Here is a 20376-nt window from a genome sequence, read left to right on the forward strand (position 1 = left end):
TTGTGGACTTCAATAGCCATCAGATATTCATGGATGCTTGTCTTGTTTTCAAAGTGTTAAATGGACTTGCTCTTCCTCCTTTAATGGAATTAATGGAGTAAAAAAAAACAAATGATAGAATAAACACTTGAGCATTGGTTCGATTGGTTTCAACAAGTTATTCAGGTCCAGAAGCAGCACAAATCTGCCCCAGACCATCACACTACAACCACTATGTTTTACTGTCTGTATGATGCTCTTTGGTGTTAGTTTCACACCAGCTCTAATGGCAAACACACCTTCACCTTGTTTCATTAGTCCACTGAAAATTTGCCAATCGTCTTGGGGATCATCAAAATGTTCTTAGGCAAAAAGGAGACAAGCCTTATGTTTTTTTATATCAGTAGTGCTTTTCACCTTGTAATTCTTTCATGGATGCCATTTTCATCCAGTCTATTTAGGCTGCACCTGAAAGTCTAAGCAAGTAGGTGATGGAGACGATTACCCCAGTGATAAACATTAACGTAGATTAATTGAGAGTGTAGGTGCTAAGATCATCAACTGAGAAGACCATGAACTACTTTTACAGGACCGAGTGCACCTTCACAGTTGTTCTTCTGTGAACTCTATTTAATCAACATGATTTAATACACAGTCACTCTACGTGAAAGGCAACGCGACTCAGTGTTCCCCTTAATTTATCCAGCATTGCCTGCTCAACACACACACACACACACAGAGAGAGAGAGAGAGAGAGAGAGAGAGAGAGAAAGCTGAAGAACAGATTGTGCTGAAGGGTTACGGGTGAAGCTGCATCTCAGGGGGAACAAAGGGGAATGTTTTATTTTACCGTTTAGCAGAAAGAGACCGACTCACACAGGCTTCTCCTGCAAGGAGCCTCCATTTAGCCTTTGGCATAGAAAGTGACCCTGCATATTACTGAGTCCATCACAGCCCAGCAGGACAATGGGAGGAGAATGAACACACTTGGCTTTAATGCCAGAGAGCTTTTCTTCTGTCTATCGTCTTCTCTTCCTGACTACGTTCAAAATAAGAGAAACTCCTTATACCTATAGCACACTTTTAATGCCAGCAGCAGCAGCAGCAGCTCAGTCTTAAGAGTGCAGCCAAAGCTCACACGCAAACAGTCTTTGCTTGTGTTTATGTGTACTTTACCAGCATACATAAACAGTATCCAGCTCAGCCTCCATCTCTGTGCTTCCCATAAATCTGAATGACATTAACATTTAAAAAACCAAACCCCTGCATGCGTCAGGATGGGACTCTCAGAGACACAGACAGAGCTCCGTTTGATTCATGGCGGGCAGTGAAGACGGGCATCACCACAGACGAACGTAAATCTGTGCAGGTTAGAGCCGGTGAACCCCTGTAGCCGCCAGGTTAAGTGAATATAACCCTCTGCCTCCAGGAGGAGCTCACACACCTGTTTCTCTCTCCCGTTTAACGTGCTCCATTTTTTTATTCTTATATGGATGGAAAATCATTTCAAACCTTTTCATAGAAGGTCATAAAATATATAGAGTTTTGAGAGGAGTGCATAACATTTACATTTTCTATTGTATAAATGTGATCAGTGCAACACAGGGTTGAATAAAACATTCGTGGCAAAAGCCATTTCTTCAGTGACATTTGGTCCCGTATCTATCATCAGTTTTCAATACGCAACCTAGAGAACAAACGCTGGTCAAATGTTTAAATGTGGCCCCGCCACATAAAATTTAAACCCTGCTTTCACATTAACACCCGCCGGCTATGAGATGGAAATGCTTTTTTTCTTTCTGCAGATAAGAGAAAAGTCAATTGGAAATGACTTGCAGGGTTGTTGTGGCGGTGGGGGGTGCAGATGGGCCTGGGAAATTGAAGCATGTCAGTTAAATTAGAAAAAGGCAGCTCCGCTCCAACTGGCTGACATGTAAATGTGCTAGAAGCCCCCCCGTCACTGCCCCCCTCCCTCAGATGCGTCCGTTATGGATCGTCCCACACAGCCTTTTCTCATCAAAAATCCCATCAGTACATTAAAAGGTATAGCCTTGGCACTGACAATTTATTTTCTCCTCCTGTTGAATGATTTGAAATGCTTTTGAACTGTGTGATGGAAGGCATTTTAGAAATATCATTTACCTTCGGCATGAAAATGGGCTTTTACTCTGTGGAGTTTCATGTTGTGGTCATTGTTGGAAAGTAAGTACTGCAGCAAGGTTTTAAACATAGCAGCCAGAAGCGATGATGGTGGTGCAGGCTGACTGCAACCTTTACCCAGGTGAACTTAATGAGCTGTTAAAAATGTTCCAAGTGCACGAATTTTAAACTCACGGAGAAGATGCCACAAGATGCGATACTCCACACAAATTCATCCAGTCTTCATATGTGTTGGCATATTAAAGTAAAATGTATGTTAATTGGGTTTTATGTGATAGATCAGCACAATGCAGTGCATAACTGTGAGGTGGAAGGAAAATAAAACGTGGTTTTTACACATAAAACCTGCAAAGTATGCCATGCATTCATATTATGCCCCCCATAATCTGGTACCCATAAATAAAATCCCAGTCAGCCAATCCTGGCCTTAATGGAGAAGAAAGCATTACTGAAACAAAACAATTAAAAATCCCATTTACATTTTGCCATAAGCCATCTAGGGGAAAAGACAAATGTGGAAGAAGGTGATCGGGTCAGATGAGCCCACAATTTAACTTATTGGCCTATGGGCAAGATGTTATGGGTAGCGAAACACTTGCCATCATCATGACCTTTTGCGGCCAATACAGCGTCAATTCGTCTTGGGAATGACATATACAAGTCCTGCATAGTGGTCCGAGGGATTTTAAGCCATTCTTCTCGCATGATAGTGGCCAGGTCACTACGTGATACCGGTGGAGGAAAACATTTCCTGACTCGCTCCTCCAAAACACCCCAAAGTGGCTCAATAATATTTAGATCTGGTGACTGTGCAGGCCATGGGAGATGTTCAACTTCACTTTCATGTTCATCAAACCAATCTTTCACCAGTCTTGCTGTGTGTATTGGTGCATTGTCATCCTGATACACGGCACCGCCTCCAGGATACAATGTTTGAACCATTGGATGCAAATGGTCCTCAAGAATGGTTCGGTAGTCCTTGGCAGTGACGCGCCCATCTAGCACAAGTATTGGGCCAAGTGAATGCCATGATATGGCAGCCCAAACCATCACTGATCCACCCCCATGCTTCACTCTGGGCATGCAACAGTCTGGGTGTTACGCTTCTTTGGGGCTTCTCCACACTGTAACTCTCTCGGATGTGGGGAAAACAGTAAAGGTGGACTCAACACTGAACCATACATGTTTCACATTGTCTACAACCCAAGATCTGCGCTCCTTGCACCATTGAAACCGACGTTTGGCATTGGCATGATTGACCAAAGGTTTGGCTATTGCAGCCCGGCCGTGTATATTGACCCTGTGGAGCTCCCTACGGACAGTTCTGGTGGAAACAGGAGAGTTGAGGTGCACATTTAATTCTACCGTGATTTGGGCAGCCGTGATTTTATGTTTTTTGGATACAATCCGGGTTAGTACCCGAACACCCCTTTCAGACAGCTTCCTCTTGCGTCCACAGTTAATCTTGTTGGATGTGGTTCATCCTTCTTGGTGGTATGCTGACATTACCCTGGATGCCGTGGCTCTTGATACATCACAAAGACTTGCTGTCTTGGTCATAGATGCGCCAGCAAGACGTGCACCAACAATTTGTCCTCTTTTGAACTCTGGTATGTCACCCATTATGTTGTGTGCATTTCAATATCATGAGCAAAACTGTGCTCTTACCCTGCTAATTGAACCTTCACACTCTGCTCTTACTGGTGCAATGTGCAATCAATGAAGACTGGCTACCAGGCTGGTCCAATATAGCCATGAAACCTCCCACACTAAAATGACAGGTGTTTCAGTTTCATTGTCCAACCCCTGTATTTGTGTAGCGACTAAAACTTGTTCATCCCCTGTGTTAGGTGTATTTCTAATACTTAAATCAGCCTCTGAACAATGTTTATGTACTTAAAACCAAACTAACAAAATTTTAAAGATAGTCTGAAAACGGTCAGATATAAAACTTGATATAAGTAGGTTTAGGGGTAAAATAAACAAGCAGCTGAAATCCCCCTTGAAAAGACTGAAAGATATGAAGTTGATTAATACCATAAGATAACCATTATCCTTCTCTTTGCTCCAACGGTTTTTACTATTATAGGTGTACAATTGCTATTAAAAAGACAAAATGTAAATGTGTTTTCATATTAATCTCACTCTAAAAACGAATAAAAAGATTTGACAATCTGTTTTGGAAATAAATCACTCTTATGCACAATAATAAAGAGCTTTCTGAAAAACAACAAGAACAAAATTAATTTAAATGCTTTAAACCAAAGCCATAAATCAGACAACTGGTAAAAAAAATACAGTTCTAAAATCGATAAGTTAATCTGAAAGAAATCAAAGAAAAACTTCCTGATGATGAAAATCATCTTGATGATCAAGATGCAGTTTTTAAACCGAGTCAGCAAGTTGCAGGTTTCACCCAGTTTGGAAACTGTGTTGCCCCATTTCAGGTTGCATGATGCATTCCCGCAGGTACTAATTAGCATTGTTTAGATGCAAACCCAAAGCGGCTGCTCTGTCTTCCTATCATGGATTATGTTACACCACTGTGTTCATTTGAGCACCAGTTTCCCACACAACTGTAATCCTATTAGAAAGTATTTCAGATTCACATACACAGTGATAAATGCTTATGTAAGGAAATGTGTATGTTATGTTGAAATGAAAAGTAAGAATGAGGCATTGATGGTTCTTAAGAATTTGTGCTGGGTTACAAAACAAGTTTAAGGTGCAGCAATTGATAATACTGAGTACTGCATTTGATTTCATGGAATAAAGCCTGAAGCAGGGTACTAAAGCCCAAACTCCTTCAGATACATAAAACAGAACAGACCATCACTTAGGATCTCCATATATATCCAGCTTCAGGCTCCTGGATTCAGAAATATTTTCTTGGCTGGGGTTCACTCTGCTTTTACTGAGTCATCTGGATATTAATCTTAATCAAGGGGTAAAGGCTGCCAAGTAATTTTCTATCTATTGCAAAGACTACAATAAGTGATTGACTGGCTCATTGTGTGAGGTTAGGGCAACAGTGGAAGAAAAAGGAACAAACATGGATACCTTCTTCTTATATTTTTAAAACCAGATGTATTCGTAGTTTAGATGTAAAACATTTATGAATACGATTAACTTTAACTTGTGCACTCTTAAAGAAATATTATGTGAAATCAGAGCTGAATGTAATCATTTCATATCTTCATGAAGGCAGAACTTTACCTCAATGAACATATAACACATATATACCCTTGGTAATAAAAACTAACTTTAGGTCAGATTTAATGATGTAATCATCATTTATTTTTAACTTCAATACACATCCATTGTCTATGGCTCCTCTTCCATGCAGGATTACTGGGGGTGGGTGGGGCTGGATTTTATTTCCTGTGGTCATGTCATTGTCTGAGTGATGGTGTACACCCTGGACAGGTCATCAGTCCATATCAGGGCAACACACAAGATACACAGCCATGCAGCTGATGACAATTTAAAGAGCGATTAACCTAACGTGCATGTTTTTCGACTGTGGGAGAGAATCAGAGTTCCTAGAGAGAGCTAACACATGCACGGAAAGATTGGGCAAACAGCGCGCAGTAATCCTGATCTACCAACCAAGCTACCCAGAGGCCATTTCATCATACTATTAAAAATTATTTGAGTTATGCTTCTAGTTTAAACTTGCCTGCATTCTTCCTGTGTCGTGGATAAATGTACCTGGACCTTCCTAGTAGCTCTTCAACAATAAGGTCAGCTGGAAACTTCTCACAACTCAAGTGCTGGTCCTCCTTTCCACACCACTACTCACTAAAGTTCACATTATCAGAATCAGAAAAGCTTTATTGCCAAGTACGTTTTTGGACATACAAGGAATTTGTTTTGGCGTAGTCGGTGCAATACAATACAAATTAAACAGTATAAACATAACTACAATATAATATAAATATATGTGCACAGTTTTAAGTGAGTGAGAGTAAATATAGAGCAGTATAAGATGCGAGAGCAGTACAACAGTGCAGGTGATCATTGTGCAAGTATGGCAGTGCAAGTAAAGCATGAGTCCAAGCTGAGCGTTAATGTAACGCATAGAGTTGCAGGTTACAGGTGTCCTGTCAGCAAAAAAGGGGGGGTGTGGGGAAAGGGAGAGTGTCAGGGTGGTTTCCGGTCTTTGTTAACAAGGCTGGTGGCAGATGGGAAAAAACTGTTCTTGTGGCGTGAGGTTTTGGTCCGGATGGACCGCAGCCTCCTGCCAGAGGGGAGAATCTCAAAGAGTCTGTGACCGGGGTGGGAGGGATCAGCCAGAATCTTCCCTGCCCGCTTCAGGGTCCTGGAGGTGTACAGTTCCTGGAGCGACAGTAGACAGCAGCCAATAACCTTCTCAGCAGACCGAATGACACGCTGCAGCCTGCCCTTATCCTTGGCTGTAGCAGCGGCGTACCAGATGGTGATGGAGGAGGTGAGGATGGACTCAATGATGGCTGTGTAGAAGTGCACCATCATAGTCTTTGGCAGGTTGAATTTCTTCAGCTGCCGCAGGAAGAACATCCTCTGCTGGGCTTTCTTGATGAGGGAGCTGATGTTTGGCTCCCACTTGAGGTCCCGGGAGATGATGGTTCCCAGGAAGCGGAAAGATTCCACAGTGTCAATTGTGGAGTCACAGAGGGTGATGGAGGCAGGTGGGGCTGGGTTCTGCCTAAAGTCCATAACCATCTCCACTGTCTTTAGAGCGTTGAGCTCAAGGTTGTTCTGGCTGCACCAGTCCAACAGATGGTCCACCTCCCATCTGTACGCGGACTCGTCACCATCAGAGATGAGTCCGATCAGAATGGTGTTGTCCGCAAACTTCAGAAGCTTGACAGACTGGTGACTGGAGGTGCAGCTGTTGGTGTACAGGGAGAAGAGCAGAGGAGAGAGAACACAGCCTTGGGGGGAACCGGTGCTGATGGTCACGGAGTCAGAGACGTGCTTCCCCAGCCTCATGCGCTGCTTCCTGTCAGACAGGAAGTCAGTGATCCACCTGCAGGTGGAGTCGGGCACACTCAGCTGGGAGAGCTTCTCCTGGAGCAGAGCTGGGACGATGGTGTTGAAGGCAGAGCTGAAATCCACAAACAGGATCCTGGCGTAGGTTCCTGTGGAGTCCAGGTGCCGGAGGATGAAGTGAAGGGCTAGGTTGACTGCATCATCTACAGACCTGTTGGCTCTGTAGGCAAACTGCAGGGGGTCCAGGAGGGGGTCGGTGATGTCTTTTAGGTGTGAGAGCACAAGGCGCTCAAAGGACTTCATCACCACAGAGGTCAGGGCGACGGGTCTGAAGTCATTAAGCCCTGTGGTCCTTGGCGTCTTGGGAACAGGGACGATGGTGGAGGACTTGAAGCAGGTTGGCACATGACATGTCTCCAGTGAGGTGCTAAAAATGTCTGTGAAGACTGGAGACAGCTGATCAGTGCAGTGCTTCAGGCTGGCTGGTGAGACAGAATCCGGTCCAGCAGCTTTCCGGGGGTTCTGTCTCCTGAAGAGTTTGTTGACGTCCTTCTCCTGGATGGAATGACCCGTCCCTGGCGTGGGTAGGGGGCTGGTGGGGGGGAACTTCAGGGTGGGGGTTGGAGGTGCCAAGGCCCCTCTTGAGGTTGGGGAGGTGGGGGTGGTGGATTGTGGCTGCAGGTGTTGGGGGGTGTCGTGGGGGATGGTTGCAGGACTGTCCCTTTGTCTTTCAAAGCGGCAGTAGAACTCTTTCAGGTCGTTGGCGAGGCGTCGGTCGTTGATGGAGTGGGGGGCTTTCGGCTTGTTGTTGGTGATCTGCTTGAGCCCTTTCCAGACAGACGCAGAGTCGTTGGCTGAGAACTGGTTTTGGAGCTTCTCAGAGTACAGTCGTTTGGCCTCTTTCACTGCCTTGCCAAACTTGTACTTTGCCTCTCTGTATATGTCTTTGTCCCCACTCCTGAAGGCCTCTTCCTTATCCAGTCTTAACCTTCTGAGTTTAGCTGTGAACCAGGGTTTGTCGTTGTTGTAACTCACCCTGGTGCATGATGGTACACAGCTGTCCTCACAGAAGCTGATGTAACCCTAACCCTTATCAACTGTTTCTCATTACACTGTCCATCCTGTTCACCCTCCAACAAAGCAACCTCTCTGACTGTTCAACAAGAAAGCTGTTAGCACACATCCTTAAATCTTCAGTCCAGGGTCCGAATGTTACTCCCCTTCAGGTCCCCCTCTTCCAAAGGCATTCCTATCTCAACAGAATACGTCGAAGAGCATCTATGAATCAGAACATACATCAGGGTTTTTCTTTATTTCGTTTCTCTTTAGAGATAGGATGCAGCTACATAAACTTCACTCCCGCAGTAGAGCTTGATTTCCCTGATTGTCAACGTGAGCTTCAGTGCATACCTTTCCAGTCATAAGTTTACATGCACAATTATGGGCATGCATTTTATATTCATATGGGGATTTAAATGATTGCTGCTCATTTTTTATGATGGGCTGATTATAAATTACAGAACTGCAATATTTTTAAATAGAAAATGTGGAGCACAGCTATGAATTTATTGTGGATTGTTTTTAAGATCCACAACACTTAAAAGGTGGAGCAAAGCCCACCTTTCTAAACGGTGTTCAAGAAACACCTTTGCAATGCCAGGACTACTTCATCCTGACTAAAGCCAGATCAAAATTTTTTATTTCTCTTCTGAGCAATGTATTCCTTATCTATTTAGAAGTGTTTTCACACACCAGAGTAAGTTGGCGTTTCATGGCCCTAGACATTTAGCCTTTTGTTTTGCTAGATTTGATTTCATAGCTTTGTTTCAACTTATTTGGACAAATTATAAATTGTTGATTTAATACATTTTTGCTTTTTAGATTCCCATCTTAAAGTGTGGATGTACAGCCTGGACAGGTCACCAGTCCAGGACAGACAACCATGAAATGAAAAACTCATCCCAAAGGGAAATTTAGAGTAACCAATTAACCTAACAGTCTTTTTTTTTTTTTGCAGTTACTGGTTGATCCCCTCCATGCAATGGCACATTGTTGCACCAAACTAATACAAAAAGAGAAACCGTCTAGGCACTGAGTGCATACTGGCATACGTTTTCCGTAGGCCAACAATTCTCTATTAAATAAGTGTTGGACTTCCATTAGCTTTAAACCACAATAATCAAAATTAACAAAAACAAATGCTTGACAATTTAATGTGTAAGTATTACTTAAAATGCGTTTCACTTGGTGTGAATTACTGAAATCAAAAACACTTTTCATTGATTTTCCATTCTCTTCTCTATTGAGATGCACCTGTACTCGGACAGTCATTCACGTCTCAAATGGATACAAGTGTGAGTTTCGACGGCAAGTAAACGCAGCAAAGAGGCAGAACGCGGGACTGCGCGAGTCCCTCTCCTCCACCCCCTCCCTCCACAAGCCGATGAAGGCGCGCGTGTTCGCGCGCACGGCGGTGGGGGGTGCTCGCTCCTTCTCCTGCTCTCTGACCCCAGTGGCAGCTCCGGCTCACTGCACTCCGGCTCCCCCTCCGACTCACCGAGGCTGCTGGCTCTCTCTCTCTCTCTCTCTCTCCTGCTGTTTGTCACTGTCTCTCGCCCTACTCTCCGGCTCGCTACCACTTGCTCTCCTCCTGGTTTGGGTTCTTTCCACAAGAGCCAGGCGAGGTCCCGCCGGGTCGAAGGTTCTTGCCCCAGCCCGCCCAGCCTGCTGCAACACCCCCAGACGGTCGCCGAGGAGTCACCGCCGCATGGACCCGAGTCCCTTTGCTGCTGCTGCTTCTTCTGCCGCCGCTTCTTCTTCTCCTTCCTCCGCGTAGAGTGCGACCCCGACCCGACACTCTTTCTCCGGCCAGATATAACACCCAGAGAGGAGGGGGGGAAAAGGAAAAACCTCCAGGACGAAGGTAGAGCAACCTTTCAGCTTTGCTTTGGAAGCAGAGACGGGAGGGAGGGGAGTAATTCCTGACACAAAGCCGTCGGTTTAAAGGTGGCTTGTCATTTACGAGGAAGAAGCCAGAGGTTACCGAGGCGGTGCTGTGACACTCGGCACCCATGGGTTCTTTTTTTTAAAAATTAATATTATTCACGGATCAGAGTTCAGGATAAAACGTAGTTTCTGTTTTTTGCGGACACGCATGCTGCAAGCTTAACTGCGAGCGGCTCCGTAGTATAGCTCACGCCGCGTCTGCATGGTGATATGAGGAAGGGTCAATTTTATTCGCCTTCTGCCCTCCGCCCCCTCTTCCCTTCTGCTTACCGGAGTGGGAAGTTAGAAGCCAGGCTCTCTGTTTATTGTGCTGCCAAAAAAGAAGTGCGGCTCACCTCGAAGCTTCAGCGGGCATATTTTTTTTTTACAATTTAGCAGGCTAAGCTACAGAGCTAGTCGCTGCTGCTGCTACTGTAGCCATAAGGCAGAGACAGGCGAGCAGGGCGATCACACACATGCATGGACACACACACGCTCATCGAGAGGCATGCTGCATCCTGGAAACATGTACTGCACAAAAACTAATATTACACTAAGCTGCAGCAGAAATTTGGCTTTTCCATCATTATTTAACCCTCTTGGTGTTTTTTTTTTTTTTTTTATGCAAAACTTTGAATGTGTGGATCAAATAGTACATTTTTGAATGTTTTTCTATCTTTCTATACGCCATTTAATCTAAGCAGTAAGTATCTCTTCTGCATAATGGGCCATGTAGCGATTTGAAAATGCATTGTTTTAATACAGTACCATGGCAGTTTGATTCTTGGTGCTAAAATCCCTCCAAAATTCTAGCAATTTGCAAAATAGACGTTTGGACTTAAAAGCAACAATTCACCAGAATCAGGGTTCCTAGGCTCAGATGATAACCCCACCCTTAAAAACAATCCAATTTGCATGTATTTGCATTAATTCATTTTTTTAATAAATAAAAAGAATACATGTATTTTTTCTTTTCATCTGGAGTCTCTGGAAATTGATATGAATCAAAATCAAAACTCTCCCAAAAATGTCTAATTTAAAAAATATGAGATGAGAGAAAGAAAAAAAACAACTAGTTTTTGTTTCAGAAAAAGGCTTTAATTGCCAAAACTAGCCATTAAGAGGTTAAAAACGCAGACAGTTTGACCAATACATTTATTTTTGTTATTAAAATGAACATACCCCCATTGGTTAAGAGGAATAATTGTCAATGAAATTTATAGTTTTTTATCTGAAAGTTAAATAAATTTAAAAAGCAAAGGCATGCGTTCCTGATTCACATACTGTAAGGATTTCTTTAAATTACTTCAGGGAAGGATTTCATTATGCAAATCTGAATGAATATTTTCCTCACTCTAAAATTAACAGCTTGCATCATGGGAAGCAGCATCCAGCTGACCCAGAAAACATAAATCAATGCTTTTGTGAAAATGGGCCAGTTTTGAGTTGTTGACTTTGACTTATTCACGGCATCCTGTGATTTAACCATCAGATGTTCACATGGGCAGTGGTGATTTCCCTCCTATAAAAAAAAAAAAAAGATGGCAGATTTATTTTCTTGGACATTTTTTCCCCTTTGATGTGTGGGTGCATGGGGACGTCTGGTATAAAACGCCCAAGTTAGACACGTTACTATCAGTTAGGAAGGTCAGAGTGAAAGGAAGCTCAGGGTGCAAGGAGGCGCTGGACAGCCGGGTGAGAGACATCGCTTTTTATCTTGTCCTGCAACTTTTTAGAACTTTTCCAAACAGAATCCTTTATAAATGATATTTCAGGCTTGCCTGATCTCCCCTGCTGATCAATTGTTCTTCAGGATCAGTTAGTAGTTTGAGCCACTTTTGTTTTTATTTGTGGTGTTTAGAAATCGACCTGTTTCGTGGGTTCGTTTTTGGATTTCTTGTTTTACTGAAGGTTTTGCAACAAGCAATCGCTTTCTTTTTGAATGTTTAAAATTTTAAAGGCTCATGAATTCAAGATTACACCTGGAGTAAATTTTATTTTCTAGCTAAATATGTTACTAAAATGCCAGTCCTGTTTTTTTTTTTTTTTTAAGAAAAAGCATATTGAAACTTTTATCTTTATTGTTAATATTCCTGGATAATCTAATTAGGATTGTATATAGAAAATATAGTTTTTTTCACCTTTTTTTTAGTCTTCAAACATTTACTTAATGTTTCTCTTTGCATATCTCTGAATCCCTGCTTTCACTTTCTTGATAATTCATATTTTTTGAAATATCTGTTTTGGGAGCAACTGGCTTGCTTTTCCTGTGCTCTCAGAAGTTGAAGCATGCCTTCTCCCCAGCAGTTAATGCGTTGCTCTGTTCTTGTGCAGACTGCAGCGTGTGTTGGTCGAGTCGGTCGGCCGGGAAGCTACTGCTGGCCCCGCCGCCGCTCCTGCTGCTGCTGGGAGAATTCCTGGGCTTCCTGAGCGGCTCCGAAGGATGACCGCCGCACGGCTCGCTGCTGAATCCCGGTGAACGAACGGCGTCTCATGTCCAAACGGCGGAAGGATGGCTCATGGCAAAGTGACCATCGCGGTGGACGAGTACAGCTCCAACCCCACGCAGGCTTTCACACATTACAACATCAACCAGAGCCGCTTCCAACCTCCACATGTCCACATGTAAGTACACGCACAAGCTGGGAATTACCTTCCTCTTGCTCTGTTATATTTGCTGTGTTTGGATAGAAATTAACTCTGTAATTCTGTCTTGTCTCCACTAAACAACTTGTATTTTAAAGCTTTTATTTCACGAGTTGTCAAGGAATGTTCTGTATGAAGTTTAACATACTTCCAGAACTTTTTTGACCCAGTCCTGACAGGTCTTTTTCTACAAAACTAAACACACATGTACAGAATGAGCTCAAACAGGAGTCCAATCAAGCTGTTCTTATCCAAAGTAGATTTAATTGACTCAAGCTTAGAGTCTGTGTGGCGGCCAATCAGGACAGATTTTGGGAGGAGTATAAAACACCGAATGTAATGTTTAAAGGTATTAGTTGTTTGTGTTATGTTTTAACAGCGTTCCAACAAAATCAGGAAAAGTATGGAGTTTGATTGAAATATTTGAGTTTAGTTCATCCGTCCATCCATTCGCCTGTTTGCCCTCTGTATCCATCCATTTCTGCTCGTTCCACGTTCCATATTTAAAGCCTGGATACATTAGAAATACCAGCACCGAGTTTACAGAGAACTTTTCTAAATATAAGAATCGTTTGAATAAAAGACTGAGAACTGTGGAACTGCCAGTCTGGAAAAATTGGGAATTTTGACATGGAAAATGTGTAGGAACCCTGTTTTAACTGACTTGCAAGACAATCGGCATAAACTGAACAAAGGCAGTTTGTTGCACAGAAATGAGCCAAGGCTAGTTAGCTGTTATCATTCTTGCCTGGTTGCCAGTGAGATACAAGAGCGCTCAGTCGGCATTAGGAGTCTCTATTTATCCATTCATCAGACCCGTTACTTGTGGCTGCTCTGGTCTGATGTGGTAAAGCAGGGTTTCTCATTAGCGGGTCGGGGTTATACGACCCGTTAACCCTCTCTGTTTAGACACACTGGAGCACTGTGCATCCTCTTTCTGGGGACGGCTCACTTCTTTCTTTACGATTAACCCGGTTTCAGCTTTGTGACCCGAGTGTTTGTGGCATTTTATGTTAAGCGGATCTGTAAAGGCTTTATTCATTACAATAGGTTTTTTTTTTTTCTGTTACTTAGCAGTGGACAGGTGAAAGAACAACGCTTGCTATTTTTGTTGCAAAAAGATATTAAAGGTTAATGCAAAGAAAGGTTGGTTGCATGTTTACAGGTCAGGAACAATGCATCTGCACTGTTCTGGGCTACATTTAAAGCTGATTGAAGAGTGTTGATAGTCCAGATATGTAAACAGAAATTCTCAGATAAATTTGGACTAAACCAGAGTACCAGGATGAGCTCTCTGCAGACTTTATAGCTGAAAGATCAACCAGCTGCACAGCTTCACTTTTGGCAGACACGACGTCTGGCCTCAAATTTGAGGTGTTTTCTACTTTTCGGTTTTTTGTAGCATTGTTTTGCTTTTAAGGTTCCCACCATTCAGGCTGTTCTTGTAAACAGCATTATTTTAGGGAGGTGGAATTATGTAAATGGCTAAATTGGAGCCTCACCTTCCTCCTGGCATTCGGAAGCATGCACAATTGTGGCAGTGTGTTGTTTTGGGAATTCCTCAGCAGCAGACTTTCGCTGCCAGCTCAGGGAGTGTTGAATGTGGAAAAGGAGACAAACATAACCCATTCAGGCTGTGTTATGTCAGTCGTTTTTGTAATAGTTGATAAACCAGGTCAGATGTTTTAATATATGTTGAAATAAGAAAGCAAGCCAGAAGCAGTGCAGAATTCACAGAGGGCACCTTCTGTTTTCCCATTGTAGACAAAGCAAACAGTAGAAGAAACAAAGCGTTTTTTCTGGTTTTAGTCTCTGATATGAACTCTCTGAAATTCCGTAATGCTGAAATTTCACTGTTTTAATTCTTTTAAGGCTCATGGTTTTTGGGTGTCCTGTTCTGGCTGCTTAGGAAAACCGCATGGTGGGTCTGGTTGCCATGCAGTGTCATCTTAGATTTGATGTTGCATAATAAACTTTTTCTTGACTTCTTGGTTTGATGCTGGTCATTTTGCTGCATTTCCATTTTGCTGCATTTCCATTTTGTACATTTGCAGTTTTGGTTGTTTTGTGCCTGAATCTTTTGGGTATGAAATGCTGCCGTCTACTGCATAACATTTCGCACAATTTGTACCCACTGTGTGGGCATTTTTACATACTTTGACAATCGATGATTTAAAGTGCTTTATTACGTCTTAATCGTAGTCTATTGTTCGGAAATGTGGGTTTTTAAATCCAATAAAAAGACATCTAGTAGCAGTATGTCACAAAGTGCTTTTTTTATTTGATCAGGGGACATTATTTGTCACATTTTATAACAGGGATCAGAACCAAAAAAAAAATAGCAAAGGTTTCTTGATAATAATATGCAGTTTAATTAAATTATACATATGAAAGGGCAGGCAGGCAGGAAGGAGGGAGAAAGAGTTCATATGAATTGACCCAGAGCCGTCCAGTCCTGGCAGCTCACTTAAACAGTATGGTGGATCTGGTTGCCTTTTAATGTGAGGTCAGATTTGGTCTACAAAAGGGAGAAAGTGAGATCTTCCTCTTACGGCATGAGTGACCCTATTGATTTAAGACTAAAACTAGTCATGTATGAGATTCTCATGGTACGATGACCTTAAATAAATATACTACGATTTCAGGTTTTTAACTTATTTGATTTAATCCAGGAAATCACCAATTTTTCCTTCTGCTGCTAAAATAATGACATATTGATTCTAACTGTTATAATTATCTTATTAAATTTATTATTTTGATTTTGATACGTAGGCTGCTGAACAGAAGCAACATAGTCTTTATCTGTTAGGGTTGGTAGTTAATTATAATACTCTGCTTTATTGTGCAGAGTATTATAACTTTTGCTGTTTTGCTTTTTGTAGAAGGAGGCAGGGAGTATTACCAGCTGTTATCAGCAGGTTAACTAGTCGGGCTATCTGGTCAGATAGCCAACCTTCAGTCCAGCAAAAGTTCTTTAGACCATGGGAAGGGTATAATTGTAGCGTAACCAGTCCATGCCTGGGCACCACACACTGTATCCAATTACAAGAACAAAGTGCACAGGCTACAGCAATTATAAGGTACCTAAGATGGTGGGTTGAGTCGGGGAAACAATGACAATCATAACAGTAAGAAACAAAGCAAAGCTAAATAACAGTAAATAGATTTTGTAGATCTTTGGCTGACAATGATTTTGCAATTTGTAAAAGTACCTGCGTGCTTCATCCTGGTTTTTCATCTTTGAAGCCTGTGCAGAATGTTTTTTTATTAAAAAAAGCATAAACAAGCACAGTATGGGGCGGGGGACTTCTATGAAGGGGTTTGTGTGGAAGCCGAGGGGCCTCTCAGCAGATATGTGTTTGGATAAATACATTAGGCTGTTTCCTGGGTTCCACAGAGCCTGCAGTGTTTTACCCTGTCATTCTTCGACTCAACCTAGGAGCCTTGCGATGACACACACACACACACACACACACACACGTGTCTATGAGCCCATCCCCCCCTCCATGTTCAAGTGCTTACAGAATAAGAGCTCTGTTCGAGGAAAGCAAAGGCTTGTTTGGATATTCCGGATAATGATCCGACTCGGTCCTCTCCGCATTCACTGCATGCAAGGAAATAAAACGCGAGCTTCTCTGACAGAAAATGAAAGACGTGAAGGCTCTTGCTTGCTTTTTTGAAATTTAATCTCACCGCTGATGTTTTCCTCCCTCTCAGCCTGGAATATTGAGATTTCTCCACAGGGGTACAGCGGTGGCTTGTGTGTGGCATGGAAGGTATTGCTCTGTGAACCACAAATGAAAACATGCATGTAGGGCACATACACAGCCATGCAAACACACAAAGAGTTACACACAGAAGCTAATGCTGTGGAACGTGACCCTGAAGTCGGAGCGGGTTTTCTTCAGAGCATGGGACGTCTCTGTCTGCCCGTGGACTCAGCGACAGACCCAGTCTGGCCCCGTTTACATTCACTTGATTTTTCTGTGCTGTCTGCATTTTTGTTTCCTCTCGCCCGTTCTATCTTGAACCCCCCCTCCCCATGTCGTCGTTTTGTGAAATGAAACGCTCAGCAACTTGGAGCATATGCTTCCAGTTGGGAATCTAATTAAGCTGGCTTTGGCCAAGATGCAGTCAGGGAGCTCGAATTGAAAGGATAGTTTAATAAAAATGTCTCAAATGTTTCTGGACCAGAAACATTTTTACAACAAACAACTTTGGTAATGTTCTGAAACTAAACATTTGAAGCAACTATTTAATTTCCTCTGGTTTTGTTCTCCAGGAATTTCCCTCTTTGATTTAATCCTAATAGTCCAGCAACTAATGATTCTGTTCTAGGCCAAATAGCCTGTTGATTTATTGTGCTGTAATTAATTCTTTAAACATCTCATATTATAAAAAAGAGCACTATATGACCTTCCATAGGACTTCATTTATCTTCTATTGATCTGTTTTATGTTTGCCTAAAGTAAAAATCCTCGCCTTCAGCTTAATGGAAATATCAACCTTCTTATTTTAAAAGATCCGTTTTTGAACCGTTTCACTGCTACATTTAAGAATAAGTGATCCAAACATTTAATAACATTAAATTAATGAAGTGAAACCAGTTGGATTATGCACGCGTGTTTTGCGTTATAGGTCTCCTCATGCAAAATGTTTTTAACTGCATTAAGTTATTAATGTTTTTAGGGTTTTAATGATGTAAATTTCCAGATGAAAGTAATATCAGCTTCTGTTCCAGTTGGAAATTAGTTTTAACAGTTATTGAGCTCTTCACATATGTCTATTAAAGTGTCAAATTATGTAAAAACTTTTGTTTTAGACAATGAAAGTATATTTCTATCATATTACCCTGAAACTTTAGTCCTTGGAGTTGAATTACCCTGAACTCCTAATCTCTGCGTGGTTGTCCCCACTGGTCCACAGAGCTGTTTCTGTTGACACTGAGAGGGTTGAAGAAGTGTTGCAGCTTTGGACAAAAAAGAAAAAAAATAGGTGAGGAACACAAAGACAAGTGTGTCTTCCCTACAGTCAAGCATGGTGGTGGGAGTGTCATGGCTTGGGGATCTGTGGGGAGCTACAGTTCATTGAGGGAACCATGAATGCCAACAAGTACTGTGACATACTGAAGCAGAGCGCGATTCTCTCCCTTTGGAAACTGGGCCACAGGGCAGTATTTCCACATGATGGTGACCCCAAACACACCTCCAAGACAACCGCTGCTTTGCTAAAAGGACCTGAAGGTAAAGGTCCTGGACCAGCCAAGCATGTCTCCACAACTAGACCCTACGGAGCATCTTTAAATTTAAGGTGGAGAAGCTCAGGGTCTAACATCCTCCAGCTCCATAATGTGGTCATGGTGGAGTGAAAGGTGATTCAATTGGCAACCTGTGAAGCTCTTGGGACATCCATGCTCAAGGGAGACCAGGCAGTGCTGGAAAATAATGGTTGTCAAACAAAATATTGACACTTTGGGCACAATCTGGACACTTAGGGGTGTACTCACTTTTGTTTTTAGACATTAATCTCTGTATGTTGAGTTATTTTGAGGGTTCAGCAAATTTACGCTGTTATACAAGCTGTACACTGACTACATTACATTGTATCGAAGTGTCATATCTTCAGTGTTGTCCCATGAAAAGATATAATAAAATATTTACAAAAATGTGAGGGGTGTACTCACTTTTGAGAGCTACTGTACACCTGAGTTCAAAACAATTATGCTGACCTGCACAATCTCATCCTCTCCCTTCCCCTCAGATACCTTATTAATTATTCCTGCCCTCTGAATATACCGTCCAGCATCTATTATTTTCAACTCTGAACTCTTTTAGGTTATTTTTATGTGTGTATAGCTCTTGTTGGAAAGTATTGTATGGAGTTTGAAATGGAGTTGTTGAAATTAAGCTTTGTTTTGTTTTGGCTCCTAATTAATAAGTTTTTGATTTTTTTTGTTTTGAAAAGGAGACAATGGAAAGGACATTTCCATCTGTGAATGTTGCCTCTGTCTTACAGTGGGTGGACAGTAGCCCTGTGCCTTGACATTAAAGAAGTTATTCAAAGGTTGTTGGTTAAAGTCCAGCCTAAGTTTGTTTTTGTTTTTTTGTCAAGGATTTTCCCTGAATGTGGGACCTTCACTCAGATGGGACTGTTAATACCCAATGTTTCCAAGTTCATAATTAGTTATAGATAATTGCCGTACTCTTTGCGTTTCTCAACGATTTTTCTGATTAAAAAAGGAATTATGTGACATGAATCATATCCTGTGAACTGATTGTGGCTTTTACATTCATGGGACTCAGTTTTTATCAAAGTGTCAAGTCTCTGCCGCAAGGAAAGAATTCTGTGATTTTAATTTGATCAAACTTTCCAGGTAGAGGTTAGTCAAAAAAAAATACTTGGTGGTAAAAAAAAAAAATCTGGGAATCTTATATGCTAAATATTAGTTTCATAGAGAATGGATTATACAGAAAGATATAAACAGACATAGTTCCTTTAAAGTTCCTCATTAATTGCATTTTTTTATATGTGCACACATACCAATTGGACAGTACTGATCCATTAATATGAGTAAAAATATGCTATGGTCTTCACGCTAAGTTGGACTTACTCAGACTTTTCAACATTGAGAATAAATGCTTAATTAATAGAAGTTTCCACTTAATCACCCTAAGTTTTGTTTTTTACTGTATTTATAAGAGCAGCGCCTGTCTTTAGCTCTCCAATCCAATTTTGTATCTTTTTTTTTTTGTTTCCTTCGTCCTGCCGCTGCTTGTCGGCAGGAGCGGAGGGGATTTTGTAACAGGAGAACCCTTGATTAAGTCCCCTCTCCACCCTCTGACCCGCTGTTGGTGTGTAACAGCTCTACGGTGATTGAGTTGATGGTGATGTTGTGGGTTAAGTTAAATTTTTTTGTGAAGATTAAGTTCTTTTGTTGTCTTTTAGATTTTGTCCCTCTGAGCCTCTTGATCCTGGCACAGCATGAAGGGGCACAGGTCCCTGATGATGTCACTTCCTTCTCAGACATGTAATGGAAGCACAGCGCTCTGAGTCTGCAACTTCTCAACATGACAAGTCTTTATTTGTGCAGGTTAAAGTATGTTTAGTTTGTCCCGACTGGTGGATTTTTCAAAACTTGAACAGTTGTTTAAGGTTTTTTCTGTAGATGCTCATTTTCTGTTATATTTTCCGTAAGGCCAGTAAATTCGATAATTTATTACATTCTGTCCCAGGGTAAACCCAAAGGGGTGTTTTTTTTTTTTTTTTATTACACCATTTTATTGGTGTAGGGATGTTGATGGTAATATTTAAAGGATTTTTCTTTTCCAGATAGAGTCCAAAGAAACACGGTTATAACCCTATGAGTGGATTACAGTTGAAATGTAAGAATTGTTTTACATTTTAAAATTTCTTAAAAGTCAGAACTTTACTTCAGGGTTTCGGTACTTAGAAAAAAAACTTGATACCATTTTTGATACCGCGGCACTATTTTTTGAAAGCCTAGGGATTTTCCTAGTTGAGAGCAAAAATATGATTAATTACAATATGGCAATATTTTAACGTTCTAATTAAGTAGGGGACAATTCAGCTGTCGTTTTGAAAAAATAAATCTAAAGTGTCACTTTCCTGTTT

General features: G+C 41.7%; 1 protein-coding gene across 1 annotated transcript in view; it reads left to right on the forward strand.

Moving 5' to 3' along the window:
• Positions 1-8107: 8107 nt before the first annotated feature.
• Positions 8108-20376, forward strand: part of mpped2a (metallophosphoesterase domain containing 2a) — a 78553-nt gene continuing 66284 nt past the window's right edge. Inside the window, exons 1-2 of the mRNA XM_047363783.1 lie at positions 8108-10036; positions 12433-12723. Of these exons, the coding sequence (XP_047219739.1) occupies positions 12611-12723 (113 nt within the window). The 5' untranslated portion in view covers positions 8108-10036; positions 12433-12610. The remainder of the gene's footprint in view (positions 10037-12432; positions 12724-20376) is intronic.

This window comes from Girardinichthys multiradiatus, chromosome 4 (assembly GCF_021462225.1).
Source record: "Girardinichthys multiradiatus isolate DD_20200921_A chromosome 4, DD_fGirMul_XY1, whole genome shotgun sequence".
NCBI classification, from domain to species: Eukaryota; Metazoa; Chordata; class Actinopteri; order Cyprinodontiformes; family Goodeidae; genus Girardinichthys; species Girardinichthys multiradiatus.